The sequence below is a fragment of the Balaenoptera ricei genome, chromosome 11, assembly GCF_028023285.1.
Source record: "Balaenoptera ricei isolate mBalRic1 chromosome 11, mBalRic1.hap2, whole genome shotgun sequence".
Classification (NCBI taxonomy): domain Eukaryota; kingdom Metazoa; phylum Chordata; class Mammalia; order Artiodactyla; family Balaenopteridae; genus Balaenoptera; species Balaenoptera ricei.
Genome location: NC_082649.1, coordinates 56842145 through 56867766, shown reverse-complemented (window position 1 = coordinate 56867766; position 25622 = coordinate 56842145). Strand labels below are relative to the sequence as shown.

The window sequence follows — 25622 nt, the reverse complement described above, 5'->3', positions numbered from 1 at the left end:
TAAATGATATGCCCATATGACAACACAGTAATAGCCCTAGACAGGAGCCACAGATGAAGTGAGGCAGTAGACTTGGGAAAAAATGGAACTTAAACATTTATAGAGCTTTTTTAGATTTGGATATCATAATAGATATGGCATTAGACAGATATATGAGAGTATATAAAAAAAAACAATTATAGGTGCATGAAGAGTCAAGGCAATGAAAAAGGCAATTTCCAGTATGAAGCAACATAAAACCTGTGTAAGGAAAGAAACGTAATCATGGTACAATACTAGAATCAGAAGTGAGCAATGGTCATAATAGTGTATAAAGTGACTAGTTAACACAAAATTGTGATAAAACTACTTGGGAAGATGAGAGAGCAAGGGAGCAGCAGACTGTGATGTGACTCTTGTGGGAAAGTGAGAGTGAGGAAGAAGTGAACAAGCAGGGGTTGCTGGAGGGGTTAGAGCTGAATCCTCATCCTCTATAGCAGGAAGCCAAGACATGTTTGATTCATCAATAAATAGTAGTAGAAGCACAGGATTTAGAAATACTGAAATGAATGCCAGAAGCAACAATTAAAAAGGATGAAAGTGGTTGCCTTTCAGAAGCGAGTCTGGGTTATAGGATGAGACAGTTTCCATTGTAGTATTTTCAGTACCATCAGTACCACCTTTAAACTAGTCTCATGTACTACTGTGACAAAAAGCAAAGTTGAACTTGCAGGAAACCAGGTCAAGTCAGCCCCTTGGAATGCTGTGGTCCTTGGAATATGGAGATATAGTGAAGACATGGGGCCAGATCTTCACAGAAACCATCAGTTCTTCCCTGGGATATGAACTTCTAGGAAAATCGAAGATAGTTCTATGAGTTACAGTTGAAAATTGTTAAGAATGTGACTTATGATATTGAGATGGATTTTGGAATGGATCAATGCAAACCAATACAACACTGATTAACTGCTGGGCACTGAGACATTTTATGAGCCTGGTATCATTTGCCACTATGGATAAGTGAGCTGTCCATAGAAAACCAAGTGTTGAAGCTCCAGTGAATGAAGAAGTTTATATATAGATGTTAGGAGAAAATATTGAAGGGGTTTTCTCAATGCAAATGGCTGAATCAACTACATTGGATGACAGGCTTTTTAAAAGAAATGATATCGATTACAGATATCTATAAAACAATTGGCCAGACTAATTTTGATAAGATTTTGCCATCGAGGCATTGCTTACCTCTTGGTTGAATTTCATATAGTATCAGAGTTAAAGATAAAACAATTGTTGCCCTTGAGATCACTTACCTAGAGGAACAATATGGAGAATGGGTAAAAATAAGAAAAAGAAATGTGTAAGAAAAGAAATGTAATCAGTACGGTACTTAATCAGTGGTGAACAATAGTTAACATTGTTACTGATAATTAGTTTGCTTCCAGATTGTACAACCATGGCATCACTCCTACAATTTATTTGATAAAATTAATGTAAATTAGACAAGAAAGGTACCTTACTATGATATGGGAAAAAAAACTTTAAAAAATCTAGAAATAAATAATATATACGTTATAAATATGAATATCTAGAAATAGATTCATAAATATTTCTTGGATTACATAAAATATATATAAATGATTCAAAGGTAAATATAGATGAGATAGTTCAAAGATGTTCTAGGCCCCTGTTCTTATCGGTTTAGCTACTGGATTCCCCTCAGCCTCTGGCAGTACAGGCCATGGCTGGGAGAGGAGACTGCAAGGGATCAGGAGATCGCTTGCATCAAGAGTCTGCAAAGCCTCAGAGGGCCAGAAGCCAGGCTCACAGAAGGGCCTCAGAGCCACAGATGAGAGCAAAAGTGGAGGGTGTGTTTTCAGTGCCTGGGCAGACCAGAGGCATTTAAGGGCTAGGGACTATGCAAACAGTAGTAAAGATGACAGAGTTAGTATTTTTAAACTAAAGGCCTTAACAAAACCTCCGCTGGGTGATAAAAACCGGCATTATAATGCAGCTAGCATTATTCATGGGCCATTTGCCTTTGAATAAACACTAACGCAAGGAATGAAACAGAATTCCGTAGGATTCCCTCCCCGATGGGACCTCTGCTGACTCTCCTTGCTTCATTTTCAATATGCTCCACCTTGAGCTACTCCTTGGTTTTACCAGATCATTTGTGGCTCCTGGCAAGGGTGGCCGGCTCATGCCGCTTGAGCGTTGCTCACATTGCCTCCTCTGCCTTTCTTGCTCAGTTGCTAAACAGCTTCCCATTTTCTTGAAGCCCTTTTAAGGATTTTCCAAAGCCTCCTGCACACACACTCTCCCCGCTTCCATCACCTCAGGACTGACACTCTCCTCTGTTTCCAGGTCCCTTTCACAAAAGGCCCTTGACTTGGAGTGATGGCTTATTCACCTCTAGAACTCCTGTGGCCAGGAAAGGGCTTGGAACAAAGAACATTCCTGTCCGTGAGGAATGATCAGCCTACTCAGACCTGGGCCAGAGAAGCGCCCAGGCTGAGAGAATGCTGGGGTTCTGCCCCACTCATGCTGTGGAAGGAGTGAGGTTCCTTCTTGTGGCCCCTGGCTCCTGGAGGCGTGCGTGACTACGGGGTTCTAGTCGCCTGCAGATCTTTACTGCCTGGGCTCCCAGCTGGTCAGTCTTGCTTTTCATGCCAAAGTTCCAATGTGACTGCATCCTGGTTTGTTGGGACCCAGAACTCTCCAAGCTCCCGGTTGACCCTACAATCCAGGCCAGAATACTGTTCCATCTGATGACTGCCTGACCTAGGAAGGGGCTGAAAGCCGATTCTGGGAATCACTCCTTCCATCTCTGCTACTGATTCCTCAAACCCTCCTCAAAGCAGATGCTGATAACTATCTGGACCTGTCCTCATAGTGTGGTGTACTAGAAAGAGTGTGAGCTTCAGAATTCGAGCAATACAGCTTAAACTGCCCCCAAACTTCGGAAATCACTCAATAGTTAGAAAGTTTTCTGATAAAGGGGAAAAAACGGGAACATTTTCCCCATCACAGTTGAACTCTACTCATGAGAACTTGATGAAAAATAACCCATGCTATCTGTCCCCTACTATGAGTTCAATTGAACAAGATGGTTTGAAGACCCCTGGGCCATCTTTCCCTGACTATATTCCCCACTCCCTGCCACATTACATCTTTTCCAACTCCTTCCTAGCTTAAAAAAATTAATGGCATTCATTGTTTATAAATGCTTCTGTTGATCTTTCCTATTTCGGTTTCTGACTCCTAGTGGAAAAACTCTCCCTACTTCTCCCGCCCCTCACCCACACTGAGCTCCAAAAATAGCAACAGGAGTTGGGTTGGCGCAGGGCTTTGTGTTTGGAGTCCATAGCCTTTGCCCTCTGGGTCACCAGTTCACGTCCTAACACCATGGCCAGCAAGTTTTCCTTCTGTTACATGTGTGTAGCTTGAAGTTTTGAGACATGTCTTCCTGAATGATCACTTTCTCATGACCATCTGGAATACCCCTGACCTCAGTAATAATCTCTGCTGCTGTCTTCTCCTCTTCTCTGAGGTCTGCAGTTTTCACAGTCTCATTTGCTTTCTTCAGAATTGTTCTTCTAGCTTAGGGCTCAAGAATTTGTATTTATCCTCAGCTCTCCTAAGAATGGATTGGCCAATCTATGCTATACCCCGTCTCTCCATTTCCAAAGTGCTTTCCGAGGAATTTGGCATGCTATTAATCTCAACCTTTCATACATACAGATAGCTTTAATCATACTGAACAATTTTTGAGTTTTATAATCCACAAAGAACATTCACTTGTATCAATGTATTTAATTATCAGTAAATTCCATGAAGTAGGTATTGTTATTTTCAATCTCATTTGAAAGACACTGGGATTAAAAGATGCTCAACATTGTTAATTATTAGAGAAATGCAAATCAAAACTACAATGAGGTATCACCTCACACTGATCAGAATGGCTATCATGAAAAACTCTACAAATAATAAATGCTGGAGAGGACGTGGAGAAAAAGGAACCTTCCCACACTGTTGGTGGGAATGTAAATTGGTAACAGCCGCTATGGAGAACAGTATGGAGGTTCCTTAAAAAACTAAAAATTGAGCTACCATATGATCCTGCAATCCCACTCCTGGGCACATATCCAGAGAAAAACATAATTGGAAAAGACACATGCACCCCTATGTTCACAGCAGCACTATTTACAATAGCCAAGACATGGAAGTAAAACCTAAGTGTCCATTGACAGATGAATGGATAAAGAAGATGTGGTATACACACACACACACACACACACACACACACACACAATGGAATATTACTCAGCCATAAAAAAGAATGAAATAATGCCATTTGCAGTAACATGGATGGACCTAGAGATGATCAGACTCAGTGAAGGAAGCCAGACAGAGAAAGACAAATATCCTATGATTATCACATATATGTGGAATCTAAAAAAATGATACAAATGAACTTATTTACAAAACAGAAATAGACTCACAGACATAGAAAGCAAATTTGTGGTTACCAAAGGGGAGCCAGCAGAGGAATAAATTAGGAATTTGCAATTAAAATATACAGATCACTATATATAAACAAGACAACCAGCAAGGACCTACTGTATAGCACAGAGAACTATCCTCAATAACTTGTAATAACCTATAATGGAAAAGAATGTAAAAAAGAATATATATTTATATATATGTATAACTGAATCACTTTGCTGTACACCTGAAACTAACACAACACTGTAAACAAACTATTTCAATAAAAATTTTAAAAAAAGAAATTGGGATTGAGAGAAGGTAAAGCAATTGTCCAAGGTCACTCCATCTACTAAGGGCAGAGCCAGAATGCAAATACCCACCCCAACCTCTCTGCCCCATTCTGCCTCTCTCCTGGCTCTCTCTTGCAGTTCTGTATTTTGAATTTGTTTGCAATGATCCACTTGTAGTTGCTCACTAGTGCCACTGACGATGACTGTCAGGGCAGTGAAAAAAGTTTCACTTCTATAAATCTGATGGGCAAATTCCTTCTTTGCCTTTGTCAGCTACTGGAGGTTTTAGAATAAGCATCAAGCTAAGGAGCTTGAGTATAATTCTTTGGGCAATCAGGTCGAGCAAGCATTCCTGAGAAAAGCAGTAATTCGATGTCAGTTTGCTTTCAGAAGAGGGTTGGCAGCAGTGTCAAGGGGAGATGAGGCGGTAGAGATGGATAAAAGAACATAGTTTAGGAAGTTCTTGAAACAGTTCACGTGAGATGTGCTGAAGCCTGGCCTGAGGCAGGAGCAGTGGGAAGAGGGGAGCAAGTTGGCCGTGGAGAAGTCACAGAAGTAGAACTGACAGAGTGTGCTGCTCATGGGTGGGGTTTCTAGAGAGAGGGGCTGGGAGAAGTCAAAGATAGCCTTGAGGCTCTGGCCAGGTAGATGGGAGCACGCAGGTGCCATGTGCCCCAGTAGGAGAGGCCAGCAGTAAAGTGGCAGGTTTTATGGGGGAAGGAGATGATTTGCTTCACTGTGGGAAGATGTAGGCATTTCAGCATCCACAAGGCATCTGAGCAGCAGAGTTCTTGTAGCTGAAGTGAGAGACCAGAGCTTGGGAAAGAGGCCGGCCAGCACCAGTACGTGCCCCCTGGGACAGCAGGACAGGAAGACAGGGACAAGCAAAGAGCCCTGAACCTTACTGCTAAGTGGGCACCACTGCTTTGGGGCACTGTCTCATTGCATCTTTATTACCACATCTATCAGAGAGATATTTTTATTTCTATTTTTAAAACGAGAAAATGGATGCTCAGAAAATGTTCCTTGAAATCTCCTTCTCAAAGAGGGCTATCAGGCTGATCTCACGTGAAGTGATATAGTCCTTCTGGGTCAGAGTCAAGCTGGTTCACTGTCCCGCCTCGGTTATAATAAGTCATTCTTGTGATTTCTCTTTATGGCATTACAGTGCTTGGATCTTAGACTGTAAGGGATCAGAATGAAGCAGATGTAAACTCTTGAAGCCATGTTCTTGCCGTGTCAATGGAAACATACATTTCCCTGATTGAAGGTAAAGTGTGTGTGTGGTAAGCACACGTGCCGGCAGGTATCTACGTGTGCACTCCTGTGCTTGCTTGTTGTCATGTTGTTGGGACGAGGAGTGTGGGGTAGCTATAGGCTTCTGGATCTTTCCAGGTAAGCTTAGCATGTGATAGAATAGTCTATGCTTTATTTTTCTGGTTCAGCAACCAGACAGTGTTTGATCAACTACAAAGAAAATGCTTTAGTATTTCTCTTCCCCTCATCTTCTGTCCTTCGTAGCTGGGTCACAGTGTATAGGTGTCTCCCTTACACACACACACACGTATATACACACACACACCTGCCGGATGCTTTGAGCCCCAGACACACACAAAGGGCTGTCCTATTTTTTTTTTTTTTTTTTTTTTTACTACTGGCCCAGTTCTGTCATTTATGTGATATCCCTGGGGCTGCACAAGCAAAGGGACCTTTCTAAAGTAGGTCAGTGGAGCGTTCCCTGCCCTGGCAGCTGAATGCAGGCACAGGATACACATCTTCCAACAGGTCTCTGCCTCCCCTGTTTTTAACAGCAGATGGCCTATTCCAGGAGATCCCTAGCTTCCAAACACGGAATTAATCATGGGTCCTTTCTACATTTCTCTGCCACGGCTTGGTCTTAACCTCAAGCAGGAAGGCATAAATCGGCAACATCACAGTCAGGAAAATGTTTTGCAGCCACAAATTTAGAAAAGGCTTAAAGTGTATCCAGAATTCACCATCTACTTTCTGTCCACCCAACTCCACCTTGATAGATTTCTCCTCCTTTCCTTCTTTCCTAGGCAGGTTTTTAATTTCTTGGTAGGTGGGACAAGGAGGAAATATATGAAGCACAGAGGGTCTCAGAAGAACATGGAAATACATATATTCAGAATCTATTGGCTATGATATTACTAAATAGCATCTAGCTGGTGACCTAGACCTTCAGAGAATGACTAAAAATGTAACAAAAGACTGCCTTGAATTATCATTCTCCCCTGTCCGGCCAGTTATTTATGCAGTGGAAATACTCTCCTGTACTGTCATTTCTTTCCACTAAGGTATGATTTTAAAAGGCTGCTGAAATACAGATCTCTTCTTTGGGGCACGAATAACATTATTTCTCTGGAAATCATGTTTATGCTGTGATTCAAGAAATCACCAAAACACCTGCAAACATCATGATGGATAATAATTTAAGAGGGACAGTCTCTTTCCCTTGGCTACCTTTTTTTTCACAATTTTCCCCTCAAATTTGGCCACTTAAGACTTTGGTCAGTTACTAGTAAAATAAACAGTTCACAGGAATGAAGTCCCTCATTTTCTTTCGTACACTGATAGGATAGCAGCAGTATCTGACAGGCTGGGAAATTTTTATTTTATTTTTTATGCATATAAAGATTCTCTCGTCACCACCTGGTCCCTCTCTTATTCTCAATAATCATGAGATGTTTAAGGACAGGGTGGGAGGCAGTGCCCATGCCTTCCTAATGTCAGCAGATGTGTACCTTAAGAAAAACAACTTTAGGAACAGATGTGGAAGTATGGCTAACATCACTGAGATGAACCAGCCTCTTAACAGTTCCTTTGGGTGCCCGACTTCCCCAACTAGTCCCCCAAACAGGACTCAGATATTCTCCCATCAGTGATGTGGCTTTGGGACATCCCAGTCTGATGCTCTGGATGGGGGTGTGGGATGGGATGGCCTTGGAAGGCCAGTGAGAGCATCATGAGGCCTGTTAAACCCACCCTCCCGAGTGGACACTGCAGCATCTGCATGGGAGGAGGCCCAGCAGGTCTTCATTTGAAAGAGTGAGGGGCTCCTCCTCACTTCTTCCAGTTTCTAGATAATTCTGGTCTCTTCTCCTTTGGTACCTCTCAGTGTCCTCACTTGAATTTATGAAGGTATTAGACATCAGCACCGGGCTGGTACACAGTTGGTGTTCAATGTTTGATGGATCCATGGCTGTTGAGATTACCTGCAGTTCTACCTTCTTAATTGTGAATATTTTTCTGTGTATAATAAAAATAATCATAACCATAATTCTGATAATAGTCATCAATGGTTGAGCAGTCATTTATCTATTCATTCATTCAACAGATTCATACTGAACACCTGTTACAGGATGGGTGCCAGACTCAGTGCTGAGGATGCTACAGTGAACACAACACACCACAGCCTCTGCCCTCAGGAGGTTACGCCGTCAGATTTGCCATTCACCTCGTCTACGTGACTGCATTAATCACCTGTCTCCTTTGCTCCTTTCACAGTGTTGTAAGGGAAGATGCATTTTAAAGAATTATATTATACTAAACAGAAGACAATTATAGACAGCATCTGCTTTTGGTTGACAATAAAATACAAGAGAACCAGATATTACAATAAAGGAGTCAAAAGAAGGAATAGGGACTTCCCTGGTGGTCCAGTGGTTAAGACTCCGCGCTTCCATTGCAGGGGGTGAGGGTTTGATCCCTGGTTGGGGAACTAAGATCCCACATGCTGAGTGGTTCAGGGGGCCAAAAAAAAAAGAAGGAATAAAAAACCTGGAAGAATGCATGGGGAATACAGGACAGCAAAAAAATAAAATTTCACAATCAAAATCCTTATTAGAAGAAGTGAAGGTTAGAACTGATAGTACAGATGATTTAGTTACTATCATAAAGCAGCAGTTCTCAGATCTTTGGATTTCATGGACTAAAGTAAAAGGGGAGAGCGTGCAACTAGCTTCAGTGAGAGCAGAGTGGACAGAGGACAAAGCCGCAGAACAGGCTGAGGGACATTAAGTGGAAACCGCACGAATTCCCGGACTGGACTCTGCTCACCATTCTGCCCCAATCTGCAAGAGATGCATGAGCCAAGCAAGGGGGCCCATGGCAATGTCCTTCCTTATGCCTTTGGTACCATATCCTCTTGAAAAATATTACTGGAAATATACTGAACAACTGAGAAACAAAAATAAGAGCTGAAGAATGGAGATGTTACGTGAGAATAGAGCTGGTGGTAAATACTAAAATCAGTTAAAACTGGAAATGTCTAAATCAATGTATAAATCTTGTTATAAAAGGTATGTATATCTTAAGATTTATTCTCAAATGTCTGAATTGCAAAACATCGGAAGAGCAATAAAAATATGGATTGACAAGAGGGCTGTACTTAATTCGCAAAAACGAGAAGTGGAAATACTATTGCTGGCACGATGGGAGTTGGGATTAAAAGTTGGATAAGCTTATCTGCAATAATAGAGGAATAAAAATATCATATTTATTTTACTTTTTAATAACTTGAAAAATGTGGAATAAAGAGTGCTTTTTGAAAACCTCAGAGGTAATTGTTAGGAGAAGAATATATTATATATCTTTCAAACTGTGGAGGTTCTAAAAGGAAAGAACATATAAATCACACATCACACACATGCACACACACACACGAACTGGAAGGAAACAGGAAACACAGAATAGAAATCATGTAGTACCAGACAAAAGGAAGCCAAATATTTCACTCATAACAATGAATACTAATGCATAAACATCTTCCATTTAAGAAGAAAAATTTAGGATGCGAAAAAAAAAGAAATCTAAAATCCAATTATGCTTATTTTCAAAAGAAGCACTTAGATGACATGACAAAAAAGGTTTAAAGTTACAGGTAGATAAAGGCATATCAGGCAAGTATTAAAAAACTAAGGTGGGGGCTTCCCTGGTGGCACAGTGGTTGAGAATCTGCCTGCTAATGCGGGGGACGCGGGTTCGAGCCCTGGTCTGGATCCCACATGCTGCGGAGCAACTAAGCCCATGCACCACAACTACTGAGCCTGCGCGTCTGGAGCCTGTGCTCCGCAACAAGAGAGGCCGCGATAGTGAAGAGGCCCGCGCACAGCGATGAAGAGTGGCCCCCGCTTGCCGCAACTAGAGAAAGCCCTCGCACAAAAACGAAGACCCAACACAGCCAAAAATAAAAATATAAAAATAAATAAATAAATAAAATATTACTATAAAAAAAAAAACTAAGGTGGAAGCATTATTATAACAGTGGGATTCATGACAGAAGTATTAAACAGGATAGGAAGCTGTTTTATTTGGCTATGGATATAATTCACAATGAAGGAATCCATGTTATGACACTTTGTGCGCTGAGTAACTTTACATGAAAATATGCAACACAAAGGAGAAATACAGAGAAAGATGACAGATGAGAAAATTGGCCTTCTGTGTCAAGCTTCCTTTTGGGCAGGCTGGAGACTTGATACACCAGGGGAATGGCTTGCAAGGGGATTAGGGAGTTTTCCATGTTCTTCTATTTCTGTTGGTTGGTATTTAAGGCAGACGATTTTTTTCCCACTCACTCACTACTCTTTTTAAAATTCCCACTACATGCCGGTGGGTGCTGTGCTGCCTGCTGTGGGAATAGGCACCTGCATCAGACCAGATCATGCCTTCAAGGGGTAGACTGTTTGAGAAATGACATGACAGTTCAGAGAAAGTGGTCACCACAGGAACTGGAGAAAGCCTTTTCATTGATTTGGTGCTGGCATGGATGGAGAAATGGGGCAGGAAGGAAGGGTGTCCCAGATCTTCCAGAAGGAAGAGCAAAAACGCTGGGGCACTGACAATGGGCTCAGAACACATTAGGACCGTTGCAGGGTAGCGTGGTGAGCAATCTGGTAACACAGGCAGTCCTCTCCAACTCCCATGGTCCTGTCTTCTGTTTTGGCAGCAGGTCAAGTGATACCACGCAGTCCCATGTGAGGTCCCAGAGCATAACACTAGCCCCTGACAGAAGCTGCTTCCACCTCTGTGTGAGGCTCTAACATACCTCCTTCCTTGGAGCCTACCAACATCCATTTCTGCTCAATCTTTGCTGGAAGGCATGTGGTTTACTTTTTCATTTAAGTCATTTTAAATGAGAGAGAATGTATTTCTTAAAATACTTGGCAGCAGGCGTAAAATTTCAGGAAACTAATGGAAGACGCTAGCTGTAAAGTATTTTGTGCCCCTTTAGTTAAAAGGTGCTGAGTACAATATTCTCTGAGAACACGGGATCTGAACTGAAGTCTTAATAACTCTTTAATGAACTTGCTTTTGCAGGCACTGTAAAGGCTTTCCAAACTGTGTCCATTAAAGAGAGACAGGCCAAAGAGCGTTCAATGACAGCCGAGTGGAATTAGGGAAAAGAAAATCTTCAGGAGGGAGACCTCCGTTATTACCCATTTGCTCCACTGCCTCTGTTCTCCACTGATAACACTTGGTTGTCTTCAGGATAGCAGTACTTCCAAATGCTAACGTGTGCTGTGATTATACAAAGGGAGTGTACTGTACAGCATTTTCCAAACACATATTTTACTATAGAAAATCCTCCCTCCCCAAATCTACGAAGCCTACTTCTGGGATTACTTTTAGAAGCTCTTCCTTTTAGCATCTTGAACTCTGCCTCACTGTATCATCCATCATTGTGCGCCTGGGACCCCGAGCAAGTTTAAACCCTCTTCCAGATGAGATCACTTCAGCTATTTGAAGACAATGACGGTGTTCCCCAAAGTCTTCTCCCAGCCAAGCATTGCCACCTCCTGCAAACATTCCTCAGCCGGCAGGGTCACTATCTCCCTACCCTGGGTGTGCTCCAGTTTTATTTACTTTCACTTAAAACCCTGTCCCCAGAAGCAACACAACTCTCTCAAGGGGGCCAGAGAAGCAAAGAATACAAAGAAATTACTTCTGTTGGACCAGGCATTACGTTGCCTTTTTGTCCCCTAGTAGAAAAGTAGCAGTTAACTTACTGCTACTTGTAAGCAATTAAGACTCCAGAGATTAACAATCCCATAGGGCAAACCACTGAGGTCTAGGTACCACATTTTATGACGGACACATACCACAGCCCAAAGGAAAATATACATCTGAAATTTAAGAAAAATGTTCTAGAGAGCACTTGTATTTTCTTATTTATAAGCTGCACAGCTCCTAAAACAACTGTCCAGCTAAATGATTGATGGCATCTCAAGAGTTTTAATTCCATCCTGAGAATACATAGATTTTACATTTGCTTTTTAATATTCCCCTTGATTTCTGTTTGGCGTTTCCCACCAAGAAACAACTTCAACGGTGAGCGAATATTTCCATTCCAGGTGTGGTTAATGTTTCAATGTTTATGGCTTTTTCAAGCAATCGGATGAGGTCCGAACAGGTCAGGAAACAACTAAATTAATGGTCAAACAAAAGCATAGCAGAAAGGTCCTGGACTCAGTGTAATGTAATATTTCCTCTCCGTATATTATTCATTATAATGATAACACAGTGTTATAGGTACAACAATGCCAAGGTCCATCTGCATTTCAAATTCATTCCTAGTGGAGGATGTTTTTATATTGCATCTTGTAGCATTAAAGTGTGTTTACAGAGATACTGAGGCTGTTAGTGCCTCGCCTAGATTTTATTTATCTTACTGACACTGTGAGTATTGGCTCCAAATGGCTCACAGGTGCCTTTTTTCAGAGAATTGTTCTCAGCCAAATGGGATCCTCTTTGTCTGGGATGTCACACTCCCACTGCCCCCTGGGGGGCAGCCATGGCCAATGACTGAGCGACAGGAGTATACAAAGGCCAACACCCTGGTCTCAAGGTGCGGCTACTTGGCTATGATAAAATCTGTGTTCCAGAGCTCCCCCTGGGTGGGATCATGTGGCGTCAACTCCAGCTGAGACCACATCCTTGCTCAGCTCCTCCCCCTGCCCGGTCCTGTTTCTCTGATTCCCCTTCTCCTGCGGGCTCTCCCCATAATAAACCACTTTCACTAGGATCTCTAACTCTGTCCTGTTTTAGGGATTCTTACCCAAGACAAAGCCATTATTGTTTTCCCCAGTGGTTGCTACTCGGACAGTTAGAAAGTAAATGCGCCTTTGCCTGCAGTGACTGTATGAGGAAACTTGACATTTTAGGCAATGAAATCCAGCCTTTTTGCTAAATATTTGTTTAGAAAATACGTGCCCATTTAATATGCTGTGTCTTCTAAGTGGCTGCCAACTAAAAGCATTTAGCCAATTTAAAAATAGTTTTGGAAACAAGGTGTCAGAATGGAGTCCCTTAGAAAAACCTCCTTAATTGACAGAGTGGACTCATGCACTGAGTTAGTTATGCTAATAGTACATACTGACTTGTTCGAGTCTTTGCAATTCCAGTGAGATGCAGATTACTGCAAGGAAGTTCAATGCTCTCCTGAAACGAGTCACTGTAGACAGTTCATTGTAAAGACAGAGTGCCCTTAGATGGAATACATGTACTGGGTGTCCAGTGAAGACGAGTCCCCCGCCCTAACTCCCACTGCCAAGGCCTAAAGATGGCAAGAGTGGACTGTTTTGGTGGAGGAAGTATTTTTCTTCTAAGCAAGTACAAGAGGATTCTCCTGGTCTAAGACTGGCTCTTGAATCCTGTTGACCCAAAGGCTTGGGCATCCAGCATTGGGGCTGGTGAACACACCTAACTGCCTATTTCTCTCAAGTCTCCATGAAAGACTGGCTTGATCATCTTTGGCTTGCACAGGTGACCACATTTCTGGAAAGGAGGTGATCATAAAGGGTAGCCATGTCCTGGAGGCGGGGGGCATGCCATAGTGCCTGCTTAACCCAAGGGGCCTAACAGCAGCGTCAGCAGGGGAGGAGCAGTCTCAGGTGTCAAGTCTAAGGCCAAGGGCAACGCTGGCACTAGGGAACGAAGGCATGAGTGAAGGAGCCAAGGAAATTAGAAAGAGATGGGCAGGGAATGAGGCTGGGGTCCTGGTCTACTTTTACTGCCACTTTCTGGTGGCAAATGTTCAGGCTTTCCAGCTTTAAGGCCTACGCAGCCAGGCGAGGCACACATGTGAGACCCTGTAAACCCAACTCTGAGTGTCCGTGCCAACTTAGAAATCCTAGACAGCGAGGATGCCAGATTCCGTTTATTTTTATACAAATATCCATCAGCTAGAAACTGCACAAATGAGATTTGATTTTTCTTGGCCATCATTACATAACCTTTGGTCCTCAGTTGAAAGGAAAAAACCTGCTTTAATACGTTCTCTAGAATGTCATTCTAAGGGGATAATAGCAGTGGTCTTTCCCCAGAATTTAGAAAATGAAGATAAGCTGAGGCTTAAAGAAAACAAATCTTCAGGTGATTATGTAGAGACAGGAGGTTAGGTTTGCGGAGTAAAGAAAAAGGGCAGATCAGCTGTGCTCTATCACAGATTACAAGCCCTGGGCAGTGTTTCGGGAAGGATCACGTCCCTCAGCCTCTGCTTTACCTCACTCCTCTTCCTCTCCTCGCCTCCTTCCTCTGCCTTTTCCCTCTCCCCGTTCCCTCCGGTCTCACAGCACCTCTCTAATACCCTTTCTCCTTTCTTTGAAGGAGGCTACTATTTGGTTTACTTGGTTTTCATCTTTGAAAAGAGCAGTGTGCCTTGTTGACCGTTTTCTCTCTTTCTTCTCTTTCTTTTTATGTTAAAAAGGCGGTTACACTATACATTTAATTCTGAGAAGAGAAAAGTATAGTAAAATTCTCCTTAACACAAAGCATTTTTTTGGTGTGATTTTCAAAACAGAATCTTTCAAAATTGTCACTGTACTTGAGGTGTACCTGGAATCCTCTTTAGGGTAATGACTGTGACATTCCTCAGAGGTGAACTCATTTCCATTAGTTGTTTTAAAAAGACACAGGCTGTGGGTCTTTTCACACTCGTCATGAGACTGAAAATAGAGACTCATCATCACCTATTTAAGGGTTATGAATAGCACTGCCTTGAAAAGGACCGGTGGAAATCTGTGTGGAAATTGAAAATGATGCATCAAATTCCGAAGCTAGGTAGGTAGACACAAAAACGAAGTTGGAGGCCAAACTGCCTCAGAGTTCTGAGCAAAAGACATGATGAGACCCCCTCCCTGCCATGGTAACGGTCAGATGCCAGGCATCACTTCCAGATGCAGAAGGGATGTGGAAGGTAGTTTAGCTCTAAGACTTAGTAGTGTCTCCCAGACAAAAAAGGCTCCGTAGTGCAGAGGCCATCCTAAGCCCAGTGGTAGGCTGGATTATTAACATTCTTCACTCTGTCCTTCGCAGGTGGCTTTGCTATCCCTGCTACTGAGGGCAGAGTGCACTTCTCCATCCTTGGACATGGGTTTGACCCACATCCTGGTGGAGTACCCACAGAAGTGACAGTTGGGTTCCTCCAACCCAAGGCCCTAGGAAACTCTGTATGCCTCCACTTGTCCTTGCCATTAGAAGGACATGGCATGGCAGCCCATGGGTCCAAGGAAAGGGTAAGAGATAAGGAAGAGAGAGAAGACGCAATAACTGAGCTGAGTCTGGATCAGCCAAACCCCAGGTGATCTGAAGATGCTGAGTAAGAGTAAAAGAAAGCTGTTTTGAGCACGCTGGAGTTTTAGAGTAGTTGTGATACAGCGATTTTTCGGAAATCCTTGACTGACATAAAGCACTCTTCCTAAATGTGGCCTGTTGGAAGGAAGAACATGAATAATAATAGTGACTAGAAAATGAGAGTGTAAATAGATAATGGTTTTCTGAGGATGAGGACAGGCCTGTGTGTATGGTTGCAAAAGGGGCTGGTGTTGCTCCCCATTTTGAATAAACACCCCCACACACACCCTCCCCCCGCCAACTGGGTCTTGGCCAAGGGTGAAGGACACCGCAGAACCCTGCCTTCCCGGCTACACTGGAAACCACTGATATGTCCACATTCAATGATGACAGACACTGGTCTCTTTGGGAAGCAGCAGGGTCTCATTTCAAAGAATATCGGATAATGAAGTAGGGGAAGATCTTCAAGACGACCTATGCCTGGGAGAAGTTAAACTACTCGCTACTCATAAGGCAGGCCCTTCAATTACTGGTCAAGTGCCTCAGTTAAATGGTTATATTCTCCCTGAAATTCGTCTTTTAACTTTACCCCTTGTTCCCAACCCTTCCCTGTAAAGGCACAGAGAGTAAGTCTCTTGACTTTTCCAATATGGTATTTTAAAACACAGTTGCACATCCAAAGTCTTTTCCACACCAAACTCCCAGGGTTTCCTCACAATCTTATTTTGGCACACCACTCACCATTCTGATCACTCTTCTAGACACCTGCTTGCTCATTCATCTCCCTCACAGAATGGGAAATGCAGAATCAGAGACAATATTTAACGTGTATGTAAAACACTGCTGTGTAGACAAGGGACTAATTATTTTGTTACCATGACATTATTTTTTTAATTATTTATGCCTAAAAAGTGTCAAAAAAATTTTTTTTGTTACACTAATTTGGTTTACCCTCTAAATAGCTTTCTCTTCCTTAGGAAAATGACTATCTTCTTGTTTAATAATAATGATAATGATATCAATTCCAATAACCTTCCTCTGCTGAGGTCTATCAGATGCCTGGTACTTCCCTTCTGCCAGTTCATTAATCCGCACAAAACCCTGAGGGTGGTATTATCATCTCCACATAAAATGAGGACACAGGTTCAAAGAAGGCAAGTCACTGGCACGAGGTCACACAGCTGCACGGGGCTCTAATCCAGGCTGTCTGGTCCTACACGCATGGTCTTTCTACCATCCTCACTCCCTCATCTCATTTCATCTGGGAAGGGAAGGGGCTAATTGTTTCATGGGAATAGCCAGGAGCAAAACATGGGTCAGCGCTCTCCCCATTCTGTGTACCATATGGAAAGGTACCTCTCTGCCCACTTCAAAGTAAGATGGCCTCTCACCCAGTGACATCACAAAGCCTTTGGCTGGAATACAACTATCACATGACTGGCATCAGAGACAGGATGGAAAGGAATCAGCAGAGGCCAGTCTTGTGATCTTCAACTAAGGTTTTCTTCTATTGCCATGGTGGACACTGCTGATGCCCTGCCCAGATACCCTGTACTGGGTAGGTATAGGCAGAACAATGGCCTCCCAAAGATGTCCATGTCCTAATCCCCAGAACTAGTGAGTAGTTATGTTATGTGGCAAGGGGAACTCAAGGGTGCAAATGGAAGTAAGGCTGCTAATCAGGTGACCTTGAGATGGGAAGGTTATCCTGGTTTATCCAGGTAGGTCCAGTGTAATCACAAGAATCCTTAGGAAAGGGGGAGAGTCAGGACCAAAGAGACGGTGGTGTGAGAAAGATGTGACCTGCCACTGCCATGCTTCATTGCACTGAAGATAAAAAGGGGTCACAAGCCAAGGTTTGGGCAGCCTCTAGAAGGTGGAAAAGACAAGAACATGGATTCTCCCCTAGAGCCTCCAGAAAGGAATGCAGCTCTGCGGACACCTTGATTTTAGCCCAGTGAGACTCACTGTGGACTTCTGATCTCCAGAACTATAAGATAATAAATCTGTGTGGTTTTAAGCTACCAAGTTTGTGGTAATTCGTTATAGCAGCAAAACCTCACTAATAACACTGGTGGTATCTGTGCTGGCTGCTCGTGGCTCACAGCTGTCCCTTTCTTCAGAAAATTGCCATCGGCAGAACATGAGCCACTTTGCTCAGGGATTTGAAATGACCTCCACCATGGGAGGAGGAGGGAAGCCCACTGATACCAAAGGCTGGGCTCAACGAAGGACCAACTGGTGAAATTCATGCTCCAGACTCCCGCAAGATCCACCTAAGACCACTTCCTAGTTTAGTTCCTTCCCTTCTCCATCCGCTTCCCTCTCTCCCTCTTGTCCTGAGAGCACCCTCTCAGTAAATTACGTGCGCTTGAGTCCCCATGTCAGGCTCTGCTTCTAGGGAATCCGACCTGAGACAACTGTCATACTCACAAGAGGTGCTGGGCCATGGGAAATGGGTACTGAAGGGGAAACGGGGGGCTGGGAAGGGTGGGTGTCAGGGCTGAGGAGCTGGAAGGTGAGACGAATGACATATCAGGGCCACACTGGGCCCTGGCTCCGAGCTTGGGAATCAGGCTCTTGATCTTAAAGTGTTCTTCCCTGAAGCCTTCACGGCCAAGCCCAGCACTGCAGCATCCAGGCCGTAAGTGAGCAGGAGGTACGGCGTGGGCCTGGCATTGGGACCCCACGTGGGGAAGGCCTGTCTCTCACACCTGTTACCCTCTCGGTGGCTGTCCAGGCACTCTAGGCTTTGCTTGGCTTCACATCTGCAGGATCAGCACCGTCTCTGGAAGATAGTCCCCATCTCAGTCAGCCTTGCATCTTTTGATGTCCAGCCTCATTTCCTCTCTTAATTCCAGCCTTCTGCCCTTCAACTTCTCCTAGGGTGGGTACACCCTAACTGCCCCGAGAGCACACGTGGGCGTCTCCTTCCCCCTTCTCTCTTGTTCTGCAGTGACCCGTCAATCACCAGGACACGCTGCTGTTCTGGAAACAACGGGTTTCAATTCACTCTGAGTTCCACCCAAAGTACCTTTATGGTTTCCTCCATCTGTTTGGTCACTGGGTTTCCACCGTGGGACAGGCAGAAGAGTGTTTACTGCAGAATTTCTGTGCGCCTGGCTCTCAATGGCTCAGGTCTTCCTTCTAGCTGGGACATTTTATAGGTCATTCTCTTCATCTGGGCACAACCCCCAAGACGCTCAGGCTATCACCATTTCTCTGAGGTAACACGAGTGAGTCCTTTCCGGGTCCAGAGTTGTAATCACCATTCCAACCGAATCCCCTGTCCTGCCTGGGTCAGTGCCTCCCTGAGGTCTCCTGCCTTCCACAGCTGCCTGTCTCGGTCATTCACCTGTAGCTCACCAAGCCACAGACCCCCTGCCCAGGCGACCCCAGATAGACACGGCCACGCATACTGGAGAGGACCCTGCAATGTGTCACTCAGATCTCCCTGCAGAACAGAGGCGTTCGAACCCCAACTGCCCAGCACCTTGATTGCCTCCCACGGATTTCCTCTCCCTTAACTGCCCTTAGCTAAAAAGAACTACTCTGTTCAAGATTTTGCCCCCTCCCCAGGGGCTGCCCGTACCCGGTGAGAGGTGATGCAGGCGTACAAAGTCCCAGACCTCTGGCCTCAACGCGAGATGACTGTACAGGGCTTGAGAGCTCCCTGGGGATCGGCTGGAAGCTTTCTTCCATCTATACCACAACCCAGCATCTCCCTCTGCCCAGCCCTGCTTCCCTTACCTGTTGACACACACTGTTACCCCGAGCGCTCCCAAACAACCCTCCTGCATATCAGACAGGCTCAGAGTCGTCCACAGGAACCTGGACTCAGGTACACCCCTCTCACCTGGCTTTCCAGGGATGCAGGGACCTGGAGGAGGAGGCAGAGGGACAGCTTACCCACGATCATGTGGTTGCAGACATCACAGAAAGTGGGCTTCTTGAAGATGTGCTCCTGAAAGGCGTGGGCCTTGCCGCCGCCTGGGTACAGGCCGGCCCTGGTGACTGTGGACGTCAGGCATCCGGGGGAAGGGAGCAGGCTGGAGCTGGGGCTGACCTCCGAAAGCATGTCCGCCTGCAGTTTCACATCACTGTTGGTTCGCTGGAAGAAGTTGTCAGCACTTTTGCTCCGTAAACTCTTGGTCTTGAAAGAAAGTGATCGTTTTAGTTTCTGGAGCTGCAATGCAATGACAGAACAGACTTACGATCAATCGTGCAGACTCCTGCTGTGGGGCTGAGGCCTGCTCCACGGACTGCTCTGTTCCTACGGACTTCCTCAGCCCCTGGGGAGGCTCACAGGTGTCCCTGAGGGGGGTGGGTGATGCCAGCAGCCCCTATTCCACCGCCTGCCCCTCCTCTCTGCCTCCCTGCCCTCCCACCCACGTGTTGTCAAAAGAGCCCACTGCTTTGGACACCATTTGCCTTCTGAATTGGAATCACTGGAAATATTAATTGTATGAACTCCTGGGCTCAAAGGCTGGGTCCCTCATGCTGGGGTCTCTGCTGGTCTTTCTCTGCTGTGGTCCCTTGGCAGCCATCTGTCTGTTCACACAGCAAAGCAGAGGAGGCCACTGTCTGACTCGGAATTAATCTGGCTAAAGTATCACAGAACACAAGCCGGAACTTCTCAAGCCTGCTTGGGTCCGAAGCAGTGTGTGTGCGTGTGCGTGTGTGTGTGTTTGAGGAGGGCACGGTGTGAAATTACCCATTTGACTTTCTCTGCTCCTCCCTGCGCCCTACCTCTCGGTTTTGGTCATGGTAAACTCGACCATTTCTCCTTTGCCTTTGGGACCCATGGAGTGGCACCACACGGGGCTGGAGGAATTCTAACTCGGTTTGGTCCAGTCTGCACCTCCAATCTAGTTTTCACGTGGCAGCCGGAAGTGTCTTTTGGAAACAGGATGTGAGCCTGTTGTTTACAATCCTTCACAGAGTTTCCTTTGTTCTTTATAAATTTAAAGAAAAGCTCCTTGCCATGGGCTCCATGGGCTGGTAGATTCTGGATCCCAATGACAGCTCACACCACCGTCCACCTTGCTCTGCCCATCCCAGCCACAGTGGTCTTTTAAGTCTCTGGCATTTATTATGCTTTTTAATCACCAGCCCTTAGTGCATCGTTTCCCCTCTCCCCAGATAAAAGAAACGAACCACTTAGCAGCTGCATGACCTGTAGTAGGTCACTTCACCTTTAAGGCAGTTTTCCTTTTGTGATTGAATATCCATGCCTGTTGCCTGGAATTAATGTCTAAGCCCCAAAGCTGTAGACAAAAAAGTGCTCATCACACTATTCTAATAAAGGCCTCCATCAAGTGTGGTCAGACACCCCTACTGGACACACAAGATGTCTTGATCTGGCCTTGCCGAGTCTAGCCACCTAACCTAGCCATCAGCCCCCCAACTTCTCCCGCAGAAGATCAGGAAGATGTGGTGGTCTTAGTGTTTGGGGTGGATGCCACAGTTCTCTACCCTTCCCCTTCCCATGCCCCTTTGCAAGGTGACCTCGCAGTTCCTCCCATCAAAGCTGGAGTTCCTCGAATCTTGTTGGTTTGGGGAATTTGACCAACAGCAGGTGGCAGAGCAACTTTAAGCCACTTCCAAGCCCAAATCTCAAGATGCCCTGTATGCTTCTGTCTGCCCTCTTGCAAACCTGCCAAACTGCCATATGGACAAACCCGATATAGCCTGAAAGGACGATGAGAGACACACAGTCCAGAAGCCCCCATCACTCGAGTGACACCCCCAAAGCAGAGCCACCCTGCTCCCTGCAGGGAATCAAGGAGCGTAGATGAGACCAGCAGAACTGCCCAGCTGAGTCCCGCTTAAACTGTCAACCCATAGAATCATCAACTAAAGAGATGGCTGGTGTTTTGAACCATTAAGCTGAGTATCTATCGTGTGTACACAGCAATACAGTGCTGTTCTCCCCACCTTCCAAACATGTGGTGGGATTGTGCCTTGCTGCCCATTTGAAGCTGGCCGGCACCATGTGAAGCCAGTGTTCTACTTCAGGGAACTGTATAGGGGGGGAACACCCTGCAGGGCCCTCTAGAGAAGCCCCACTAAGACCAGCAATGGAGCATCGTCAGCCCGAAAGGGCTAGCCTGAGAAGCAGCAGTAACCTACATAAAAGGTCAGAAACTGTGGGCCGCCAAGACTCTTGTCCCTTTCCCTCCGCCCTATAGCCCAGACCCAGCAGAGGGGCTGGAACTGCCAAAGGAGCAGGACGGAGGAGCTCCTGGGTTATCTTGGAGTGTTTGTTACTGAACCGTAACCTAGCGCATCCTCACTGATGCAGGGGAAGGGAGTCACGAGCCCTTGGGAGCACAGCACTTATTTTGAAGAGGACCCTCCATCTCCAGCAAAGCTAACTGCGAGGGGGCTATGAAGCAATCGCTCTGAGACTGAGCCCCACAGAGGTGAGGGCCTGGAACCAGCAAAGGAGCAGAACACACCTTCTGCACATCAAGTCTTTCTGGCTATAAATTGGACTGACGCTGGAGGAAGGGAGACTTAGGCAGGAGGCGAGTGATTCAGATACACACACACACACACACACACACACACACGCACATACATATACATATATACATATATAGTAGGATAGTAAGAGGTTCAAACTGCTAGGTATAAAATAAATAAGCTGCAAAGATGTAACATACAGCACAGGGAATATAGCCAATATTTTATAACTTTATATGGAATATAATCTATAAAAACATTGAACCACTATGTTGTACACCTGAAACTAATATAATATTGTAAGTCAACTATACTTCAATTGAAAAAAAAGAACTTGAACATAAGTATCTGAGTCTACATCTGGAGACTTTTCCATACTCTGGTTCTGCTATTTTGTATTGTGTTAACTCAAGAAAAACTTACTTAGGTGTTGAAAAAAGTGGCTAATGGATTGTCAGTTTACAGGCTGAATCCTTTGTGTATTTCATACACTGTTTCTGATCCTTGACTTTTCATTTTGAAAGCACTGCAGAACCCCTCTAAAGCTGCACGTTAGATTTATAGGAACCTAGTAAACGGTTTTTGGTTTAACAGCAGCTTGGAGAATCAGAGCAGCAAATAGAATCCCAATTCTGTTTAAAGCCCCATCTGATGCTTTCTCTGGTTTTAACAATCTATTTAGCTAAAGATAAGGGCTAAGGGCAGTTTCTTTTGTCAAATGAACAACAGATCTGCTTCTTTCAGATAATTAAGAAAAAACCCCAGAGTTAGATTACACCAAATGAGGAAAAAAAAAACTACTGATTTTAAACATTAGCTATTAGGTGTTAGAAAATTATTCTGAATTCTTCAATTCAGCAGGGCTCTGGATTGCTCACCTATGAAAGAGCAATGCAGTGAAAACTGCATGACCTATTTTTTTTTGAACTTTTTATTTAAAAATAATTTTAGTAATACAAAGATTGCAAAATAGTAGAATCCCCGTGTAACTTTCACTCACTTTCCCCTAATGTTAACGTCTTACATAGTACAATATAGTAAATTGATTGTAACCAGGAAACTAACACTGATATAAAACTGTTAAGTAATCTACAGATCTTATTAGATTTTCCAGTTGTCCCATAATGCCTTTTTTTCTGGTCCAGGATCCAATCCAGGATTCCATATTGCATTTAGTTTCGTTTCCTTAGTCTCTTCGATCTATGTTAGGTCCTCAGTCTTTCCTGTCTTTCATAACCTCTACCTTTTTGAGGTCTACAAAACAGTATTTGGTAGAATGTCCTTCAATTTGGGTTTGTCTGATGTTTTCTCATTATTAGATTGAGGTTATATATTTTCGGTAAGAATAGGACAAAAGTGATGTGTTCTTCTCAGTGCAGCATATTAGGAGGTACCTGACGTCAGTATGTCCTGTTACTGGTGATATTAACTTTGGTCAGTGGGCTGAGGTGATATTAGCCAGGCTGCTCCACTGTAAAGTTACTATTTTTCTCTTTGTAATGAAAGAGTTTCACATAGGGGAACTACTTTGAGATGATGTAAATATCCTGTTTCTGATCATGCATTTGTCCTCTAATTTCAACATCCATCCATGATTCTTGCCTGCAAAACTTATTACCTGGTGTTTGCCTAATGGTGATAGTCTATTTCCATTATCCTTCTATATTAATTAATTAGTATTCTCCTCCTCTTCACCTATTTATTAATTATTTGTTTCTATTTGTATGGACTGATGGATCTTTGCTTTACTCTGAGTTACAATTTCCTACTACCATCATTTTGTTACTCTAATTGTCCTAGGTTTGGTCACTGGAAGCTCCTTTAGGTTTGAATCTGTGTCCTTTTCCACATGCCCTGACTATCTTTGAAGATTTCCTTACTTGCTGACACTACAGGGTTCTCCAGGCTTATCTTATATTTTCCCTGTTCCAGTCTTGCAGCCAGCATTTCTCCAAGGAACCCTGGTTAGTTTTATTAGGGAATGGTACCTATGAACTGCTATCTGGGCAGAAAATAACTGCTCAAAATTTAATCATTATCTAGTAGTTTATAGATCTTTTTATTGTTATGTACATATTTTATAGATTTATAAAAACTTTATCTGCCATTTGTATAGCCAGGAAGAAATGAAAATGGATTTTGGTGAACAAATGCAGGTCTCTGCCTCAAGAAAATACTAGAAGCAATCAAATGTCCATCCATAGAGGAACAGTTAATTAATCCAGTACCCCATTCGATGGAATATTAGACCACAATTAAAGAGTGAGTTACATCTCCCATGCTTTTTTTTTCACTCACAAGATTGAGTTTAGTGCTATAAAATGAATATCTGCCCATGTTATCTCCCCAAGTGAGATGAAAACTTTCCTCTCCTTGTCCCCTCAGTTTGTCATTCATCTTTGACTTTGTTTACTCAACGTGTTTACAGAGGATGAATTTAAAATTTTATGGAGTCAAAATTGATCAATGCTGCTGCTGCTGTTAATGGCCGACATTTACTGAAGATGTACCATTTGCTTATTCTATGTGATTCCTGAGGCTGCTGTCTCAGTCAACTAATGATATGTACTTACATTAACCTCCCTTCTAGCTCAAGACATAATACAAGGACTCTAACAACATCTACCTGACTCCTAAAGTGATCAAAGGCGACTTTTCTCACTATATTTAGGCAGAAATTCCAGATCTTGAAAAACTCGTTTCATTTAGAAATGAAAGAACATAAAACATAAACCAATAATATGGTGTGTGTGAAAACCTCTAAAACATAAGTAAATATTATACCACTCAGGTGGTAAAGGAAGAACATAGTTGTGAGAACGCTTACTATTGGAATAAAAAGTAAATTTTATATACACTCTGTGCTTTCAATACATTTGGAAACATATAATCTCTGAAAAATAAGATACGAAAGCTGAGATGATCAAACTTAGTTAGAAAGGAAGGGATTCGCTAGAGTTAAGAAAAGAATTTGTAGCAAGCAGTAAATACCACAGTAAAATTTAAAACAGGAAAGGTAAAAGCAAAAAGGACTCACTCTGCAGAAAGGTGATCCTACGATGTGGGGTTATGTTTGAGAAGCTCACATAAAACACAGGACTTATTACAAAGATACAAGAAGATGAAAATCATTAGAGAAGACATAAAGAAATAATTGGATCCTGAAGAAGACTTCAGAATGACTAGACCGGCAGCATTATTCAAAGATAAGAGAGAATTCCTGGGCTAAATGAGGGAAGAAGACTTAAACCCATCAATGAGGGAACCAACATGTGTCGGGTCAGCCTGGTGAAAAGAGATATCTCTCTTCCTGCCAGCAGGTTCAAGTGTCCTGTCAGAACGTCAAGGTGTCAAAAGAAAAGGACATCCAAACACACAGGCAGGAAAGTGGGTCACCCATGAAGAAAGAAACCTCAGACTCACTTCAAGTTTCTCTTCTCCAATGTGAAACAATGTAAGACAAAGTTATGACCCAAGTATTCTCAACCCAGACAAATGACCACTCAGGAGCAGAGAAAACAAAAGCATGGGAAAATATGGAAAACTTGAGGCATAAAAGAACTTGTGCTTGAAATAATTTAAACATGGTTAAGTTAAAATGACTGGTATAAACAGTTCACAAAGACAATTCACCTGTTATAAATACTTAATGAAACAGATGACACGTAATTTAGAACAGATGACACGTAATTTAGTTTTAACAGTAATAAAAATACCACGAGTTGTAGTAACAAAACACAAGTAGTGAGGGGGTGGAGGATGGAGGAGGAAGCCAGCTTGTGTTAACTTCCTCATTTCTGT

At 43.6% G+C, this 25622-nt stretch overlaps 1 protein-coding gene across 3 annotated transcripts in view; it reads right to left on the bottom strand.

The window, feature by feature from the left end:
- Positions 1–25622, bottom strand: part of STAC (SH3 and cysteine rich domain) — a 100711-nt gene that overhangs the window by 44940 nt on the left and 30149 nt on the right. For 2 of the 3 annotated variants that reach the window (XM_059939152.1, XM_059939154.1), the window contains exon 2: positions 19263–19539. In XM_059939152.1, the coding sequence (XP_059795135.1) occupies positions 19263–19539 (277 nt within the window). The remainder of the gene's footprint in view (positions 1–19262; positions 19540–25622) is intronic. The other variant, XM_059939153.1, reaches the window with a different exon arrangement.